The sequence below is a fragment of the Arachis ipaensis genome, chromosome B08, assembly GCF_000816755.2.
Source record: "Arachis ipaensis cultivar K30076 chromosome B08, Araip1.1, whole genome shotgun sequence".
Classification (NCBI taxonomy): domain Eukaryota; kingdom Viridiplantae; phylum Streptophyta; class Magnoliopsida; order Fabales; family Fabaceae; genus Arachis; species Arachis ipaensis.
The window spans coordinates 10,317,501-10,325,404 of NC_029792.2; the positions used below are offsets into that span (position 1 = coordinate 10,317,501).

The 7,904-nt window shown below is 31.2% G+C and overlaps 1 protein-coding gene across 1 annotated transcript; it reads right to left on the reverse strand.

Moving 5' to 3' along the window:
• Positions 3,876-6,630, reverse strand: LOC107612363 (ADP,ATP carrier protein 3, mitochondrial). The gene is made up of 4 exons (XM_016314113.2): positions 6,459-6,630; positions 5,308-5,775; positions 4,791-5,162; positions 3,876-4,472 (listed from the first exon to the last, which is right to left on the reverse strand). The coding sequence occupies exons 2-4, from the start codon at positions 5,752-5,754 to the stop codon at positions 4,176-4,178; spliced, it is 1,116 nt and encodes a 371-aa protein (XP_016169599.1). The 5' UTR covers positions 5,755-5,775; positions 6,459-6,630; the 3' UTR covers positions 3,876-4,175.

Genomic DNA, 7,904 nt, shown 5'->3' on the forward strand with positions numbered 1-7,904 from the left:
TTATCATTATTTAATGAGTTTTTACCTACACAAGACAAAATTCAAACTTTCATTATTTAAACAGATAAGTGAGTGAGATGAGTGAGCTAACCATTTGACCAATCTAAATTTGTTTATTTGATAAAAGAGTAATTATCCAAATCAGTCCCCGAGAATTTTAGAATCGGACATTTTAGTCCCCAAGAAAAATTAATACACGGATCAGTCCCCAAAGTTTTACTCCGGTAGACAAATCAGTCCCCAGTTCATTTTTCGGCAGAGTAATTACCCAGATCAGTCCCTAAAGATTTTAAAAATGGACATTTTAGTCCCCAAGAAAAACTAATGTACAAATCAATCCCCAACGTTTCTCTCTGTTAGACATAATAGTCCCCCATCCAAAAATAAATAAAATAAAATAATTATTATTATTAATTGCACAATAATATTGTACTATCAAATATACAAAAAAAATTTATTAAAATTTTTTTTTTTATCAATTTAATAGCGTTCAAACAAACACCTAGTAAGCAAATCGGTAGACACTAAGTGACTTTGGTACTTTTTATTTACTTGGATGGCTGAAAATTTGGAGAAAAGTAGAAAACAAATAAAAAAAAATAAATCAAAATTTCCCTTGTATTTTACCTATGTGTTGTAAATAATTATCGAAATATAAAAAAAGTTGAATCAAATGCATTAATGAAAAATATGTAGATTTCCGTATTCAGAGTTAATCTAGAGAGAATTACAGTATCATTCATTTGTTTTGAAAATTTCATCAAAAGTTATTTTTCCTTCGCCCGAAAAAAATGATAGTTTAGTCTAGAGAATAAGGCACGATGAGTTCACAATCCAAAGCACAGGTAGCACACTCCTGACATTTGTGTGTGTCACTTCCTATTGCATCACATCCACGATTTAGCAAGGCTGTACCAACAATTTTAAGAATGTTTAAAATGGGGCTTTAAATGGAAAACGATAGGTACTAATATATTATCTGTCAATTTATTGTTAATAATAATTAATTATTATATTTTAGTATATATAAAAAAATACATCTAAAAAATATATCTATAAAAATATTTTTATTAAACACAATCATAAAAAAGACATTTTTATTAGACACATTTATAAATATATTTTCATTAAACATCGGTATAAATAAGAGTTAATAGAAGTTGGCAGAAATACTGTTGGTAACGTAGCGAAATTGTTAATTATAATCCGTGTCCATGGACATTAAGATTACGTTTAGAAAGAAGATTAAAACTAAAAGATTGAGATTGAATTAAATATTTGTATTATATTTAATATAAAATATATAAGATTAAATTATATTTTAGTATTTTATTTGATTTAAGATAAATATAAAGATTAAATAAGAATATTTATTAATATTATTAAAATTTCAGTTTTATATATTTTTATTTTTTAAAAATATTTTTAGAGCAAAAACTAAGACTGGGAGACATTTTTGAGACTATATTTGGAGCAGAGACTTGGGAGATAAATATTGAGAAACAGAAATTTAATTAAGTCTCTATATTATGTTTAATATAAAATATATAAGACTAAGTTATATCTTAATATCCTATTTGATTTAAGATAAATACACAGGCTAAAACAAACAAAATCACCTAAATAACCCTTTTTACCTATTCACCCTCACCCTCACTGCACCCATTCTTCCCTGTCCACCATTGGAGATTGCCCGCTGTGAGATATATTTTTAAAATATGTGAAAATCTATTTTGAAGAGTTACATCTCTTCATAGAGTTGTGACTTATTTAAAAGTTATGCCTGTTAAAAGGTTGCAACTATTTAAAAAGTTATGTCTGTTAAAAGGTTGTAACTATTTGAAAAGTTGTGCTAGCTGCATGCTGCATGTACTTCGTATCTATAAATTTTTCTCATTTCATTATTGCTAGACAATCCATCTCAACACTTTCTTTATGCGCAAAAGGATGAATAGAGAATATTATTCTGTAAATTATCATTTAGTGTAAAGCTTGATAGTGTGAGTGCATAAACAAGTCAAGTATTCTTCATTGTATTCTACAGGAAATTCGCCAGTAACCCATTTTGCATACCATTGTACATTGGTGGGGCGAATTAAGCCTAAAGGAAAGTGTGTGTAACACACGCCTTGAAAAATTGCGCTATTTGATTCACTATCCCCTTCTCTCATAATTCACAATCTTTTCCTCGCATTCATTCCTTTTCGTCGCGTTCTTCCTCTCATCGCCCTTCCTCACGTTCATCCCTCTTCATCGCATTTTTCCTCTCGCCACCGGTCATTCTCGCTGCCTCGCTGTCAATCATTCTTGCTGTTTTGCATTCACTGGAGCCGTTCGTCAGCGCGTCCCCTCCATTCCTTGTTCGGCAGTGACATTCATCATATGCATTTATGTGACATTGTTTGGGTGTGTATATTGTAATTGGTTTGTCTATGTAAATAATTATGTTTAATTGCTAATTGTTATACTTGATGTAACTGTTTTGATTGTGTTTGAACTTCTTTACTTGTGTTTGTGACTGTAATTGGTTGGATGGTAGTGGATTGGATGTTGATTGAGTTGTTTGGGTCTGAGGCCGTGATTGCTTATGTGATGGGCCGGAGGCTGTGATTGGATTGTTTGTGGTTTAGTAAAGTATGAAAAATCAGTCTGGTTCATTATAGACTTAATGAACCTATGTTTGGAATAGGTTGTTCATTCATACTGTTTAGGAAAAATTTTTAAGATTTTTATAACAAGGAAAAAGGTTTCTAAATTTTTGGGTATTTAACTGATTTCTCTTTTAAAAAGGATTTTGGATTTTGAATGTTGAACATTTGGTTTTTGAAAAGGTATATAAGACGAGCAATGATCACTGTACTTTGAAAACAGTTCTATTTTACGTATCTTATTATAGCAATTCTTTAGCCCTCTAGTGAGAACCAGCGAAGACGATATTCTCACTCCTCTACAGATTTTTCCTTTTCAATATATGGACGAAGAAATCATAAAGAGTTTATTTTATCCTCTATTTACCTAATATATTGTATTGTTTTAAATATTATTTCTTTTCCTTACCTCTATTCTTGTAATTTTGTAAGAGGGATAGAAATTATGATATGCAATATTTTTGTAAGTTAATACTATATATATATATATATGATTTGTAAGTATTGTACCTGGATTGTATGCATATATCTATGCTTTTAACAAAAGAAAGTCTTTCTGTACGAGTTATACGGTTTTAAGTTTTAAACAGACTCTAAGCATGTCATTTTGATACATCTGTCCCCAATTCTTCTCTTCTCTTTTCTGATTTTAAAATCCTCTTGTTTGAGATTATTGAAATTATTGAATCTGATTTTAGAATTTGTTTTTGAGATTGTTGTTTTTGTGAGAAATGATAAAAGATAAACTTAAAATATAAAATTTTTTATGAAGACATTTTAAGAAAGAAATATTAATAAAATTTTCTCTATTTTATGAAAGTACTAAAATGATTAAAATCTCATGTCTCTATTTTATGAAAGTACTTAAATGATTAAAATTTTGTCTTTTAATTCCAACCCAATTCTCTAGTCTCAATCCCAATACCCAATACCAATACTACCTAAAGGTACCGAATAAATTGAAATTTTATGTTCCGAAATTAATTTCAGTCTCTGATCACCAAATACAATACTCATCAAATACAATACTCAGTCCTAATCCCGTCTCTAGTCTCCAGAGTCCTAAGAAACAGTCAGAGAGCTGGTCACGGAATTTTGGTCAGACATACTTTGCATGGCGCATGTCTGAATTCAGATGCACAGACCATCGGACCAAGTCACCCCATACAATAAATAAATAAAATAAATCTGTAGAGAAATCGAAGTAACTTAGGACCAGGTAATACAAATTTGGACAAAAGTAATTTTCATTAGAGAGCAACACATTGCAACCAAGCATCAAGCAAAAACAGCGGTCTTCAATAATTTCAACCAAATGGTCGAGCAAAAAACTAGACAAATTATAAGCTCCAGAAATATAACAACCAATTTAAAATTAAGTCTGCGAAACTATGATTTCTAAATACCGGGTCCTTATCTTGGGAGGAACCTCAACCACAATCATTTCTTCCAAGTTATTCAATGCATAGGAAAACCAACATAGTTGCTCCATATCTCCATATAGTTCTTTTCATCATTATCTGTATATTAGCCTCCGCCAGATCCGTATTTCTTTCCGAACAGGATCAGCTGTAGCTTATCGTAACCAGCAAGCACTCCAGCACCTGCCACAGCACGTAGTATATTCGCACCGGCACCTTTGAAGAGTGACTTGGTACCCTCTTTAGCAACAATCTGTTTGAATGCATCCAAAGAGCTGTTGTATTTCACAGCTTCTCCTGATGTCATCATCATTCTTCTACGCACAGTATCAATGGGATAAGAGGCCAAACCAGCACCTATTGTGATTCCCCAACCCAAAAGGAAACTAGCGAGGAAACTATCCTGTTAACAAGAAGTATAACTGAAGTAAGTAAATGAAAAAAATACAATCATAATCTAAGTAGAATGACGAAGAATCCCAATTTGAATTTTAATAAAGTTTGTTAGTCATGATAAAATAACTTCTAAACTATGTTATTAAAAAAAATTATTAGGCCTAAGTATCAACGACAGTAGCAAAATCACAGGGCACTCATGTAGCAAATATATCTAGCTAAATTATCTATATCACACAAAACGAAAATTGAAAGTCTCAGATGAAGTGTGGCGTAAATCTATAAAATACAACAAACCAGATATTAAAGACCAATTTTTACAAACCTGCATACCACCAACCAGAACCACTGGTTTCAGAGAATCATACATTCCGAAGTAAAGACCACGGTACACTATAATTCCAACACATGAGATGTTGAATCCACGATAGAGACCAGCAACACCGTCAGACTTAATGGTCTTCCTGTAAACATCAACCAATCCATTGAACTGCCTCTCCCCACCCTTCTTAGCAGCCTTAGCATCATTTGCCAGACGTGTTCGGGCATAGTCTAAAGAATAGACAAACAAGAGGGAGGAAGCCCCAGCAGCTCCACCAGATGCCAAATTCCCAGCAAACCACTTCCAGTAGCCATCTTTGTCTTTTTTAAAGTTGAAGAGCCTCTTGAAGTAATCCTTGAAAGCAAAGTTCAATGCCTGGAAGAGGAAAACAAGAAATAAGATCTTCAAAATAAAATAACATTGTATAACAAAGTTACAACTACAAAAATGGAACAAAATAAACCACAATAAACAATCTAGCTAGGCTATATTTTGTCGTTAAGTGGAGATAAAAAACCACCTGTGTAGGAAAGTATCTGATAACGTTAGCAGTATTTCCTCTCCAAAGGGAAATAATTCCTTCATCCTTCATAGTTCGAGCAAAACAATCACCGATTCCCTTGTATGGTTCAGACAACCGACCAGTTTTGAGCATTTCATCCTGATTTTGAATGAGCAATTTAACTCGTTCAATTGGAGCAGCAGCCGTCTTAGATACAGCAGCAGATACTCCTCCCATGAGAAAATCCACTAAGAAACCAGATGCTCCCTTTTCAGCCGGAGCGTGCACAGTAAATGGATATACAGGTGCAAGAGAAGCCAAGCCTGGAGCCTGCATGCCCCCATTGATGTGACTACCACTGTTGGAATAGTTTCTGGATGCAAGCCTGGACACAAGATAAGATTGTCCAGCTAACTTCTGAACTACTGATGGATGCTGCAGCTGCTTCTGCTGTGGTTCCGCCATGATTACAGTTTACACGGTGACCTATAATTCATATACAATTAACCATAAGTAACAGCAAAATCGGAGGGGGAAAAACTAACAACACGAACACAAACACAAGAACAAATGCATCTAGCCTTGAAAACGTGCAATGCTTCATACGCAGCATATGCACATATATATTATAAGTAGTTATACATAAATTCCACATCATTAACAAATTAATATTAGTATTTAGTAATAACACGTAAATATAAACAATTCTCGTTTCATAGAGCTTTACCATGATTAATACGCTAAGCTTATGAATTATGAAAGTATTATATACAAAATTCAAAATCACTACATAAGAGAAACTGCAGCACAATGAGAGAATTCCAACGTCTCGATCTGAAACTAGAGATTCAAAATTTACAAAAACTAACATGGCAGAAGCGATTTCAGTTTGGGATCTCGCTTCACTCGCTAAGATAGCTACTACAAAATCAAGTCAAACATACAAAACTCAAAAACGACGGTTCATACGCGAGTGTGTAAGTTCTAAAAATCGCTAACAGCCGACTAACGAGATTAAATTCATAACAAAATGCAAAAACAAAAAAAAAAACAGTATAGTAAAATTCAGTAGCAGAGTATGCGGTAGATCCATGGTATGTAAAAGCAGATCTTGAAAATGAGAATGAAAAGAAAGAGAAATGGATGCTTAATGTAAGGGAGAGAGGTACCCGAAGAGGGCGCCGAGTGAAGGTTGTTAGTGTCGTCCTCAGATCGTGAGGAACGGGGAAGAAAGAATACGCTGAGACTGGCGCCGTATAAATGGGAGGAGCAAGAAGAAGAAGAGTGAGAGTGAGACAGTGTGAGACTAGGGTTACTTTAATGACTAATTTACCCTTACCCTCTCTCTTTAATTACCATTCGTCGTCATTGACTACCATTTTTTCTTCTCTGATGGCTCATGCCTGAAGCCTGATCCACGCCAAAAGTCAAGTCTAGTAACGGTCAATCCTTATCCAATGGTAGATAAATACCTTTTTTTTTTTATGCATATATTAGGATGGATAATGTATCTATCTATCTATTCTTAATATATAAATTAATGTAAGTTTCCAGTTGAATAGTTATCTCATTTGTCTGCTTAAGCAAGTATTTAGAGTTCGAATCTCACCCTTAATAAATAGAGCATCAATATGTCGTGGATTAATTCTCAACTTACCGAGTTAGGAAATCCGTAGAAAAAAAAATGTATTTGTCTTTAAAATAGATTAATTTTTCATTAATAGCAATACTTATGGACTTTTATTTTTATTAAAATTTACTTAGGACAATTTTATTTGTTGGTATTATATTCATTCTTAAAGTCAAAACAATATGATCAACATTATTATTTGTTAAAACTTCACATTTTATGAAATAATTTTTAAATTTTCAAATTCATAAATTTATGTCATTACAAAAGTTATTAGATTGATTAATATTTCTTGATAATATGGTATACCAAAATACCATCGTTGAGTATTAGTTAGTGTGAAGAGAAACCAATAATAACTTTTTTTATTCAATATATAATTTATTCTATTGAAAAATAAATTAATATTTTCTAAATTTATAAATACATTTTCTCTAATTTCTTACACTATTTTATTTGACAATATTTAACATTAAAAAATAGCAAATAACTATACTATCCCACAATATATATATGATGTGCAAAATAATTTCTTGTCTTGAAATTAATTCTGGTTAGTGAGATAAAATTTAAAATATTTTTTATTTTCTTACTCAAATTTAAATTTAAATTTAGAATTGATTAATGACTCATTTTTTTTAATTTCAATAAAAAGATAAATTGATTAGATGTAAAATATTTAGCATTTAATGATTTCAATCATTTAAATTTTAATTACCAAAAATTGAATTAAAAATTAATTATAAACTTAATAATCGATAATATATATATTATATTAGTACGTAAATAATAATATCCAATGTATTAATTATTTATATTTTTGACAGAATTAATGTATAATCTATTGAGGATTGATTTATTATTCAAAATTTTTTTCATAAACTTTGTAATATGTAAAAATAGTGATCTTATTTGTTATTATTATTTAAATAATTTTTTATAATTTTTTAATTAGGTAATTAACTTAATTAATAACTTTATTATT

Bases quoted from the DNA above. Each gene is read 5' to 3' on its own strand.
- LOC107612363 (XM_016314113.2), bottom strand. From the start codon at position 5,754: ATGGCGGAACCACAGCAGAAGCAGCTGCAGCATCCATCAGTAGTTCAG. The intron at 5,163-5,307 runs GTGGTTTTTTAT...TTCCTCTTCCAG, and splicing joins TCAGATACTTTCCTACACAG to GCATTGAACTTTGCTTTCAA. The intron at 4,473-4,790 runs GTTTGTAAAAAT...TCTTGTTAACAG, and splicing joins TTCTGGTTGGTGGTATGCAG to GATAGTTTCCTCGCTAGTTT.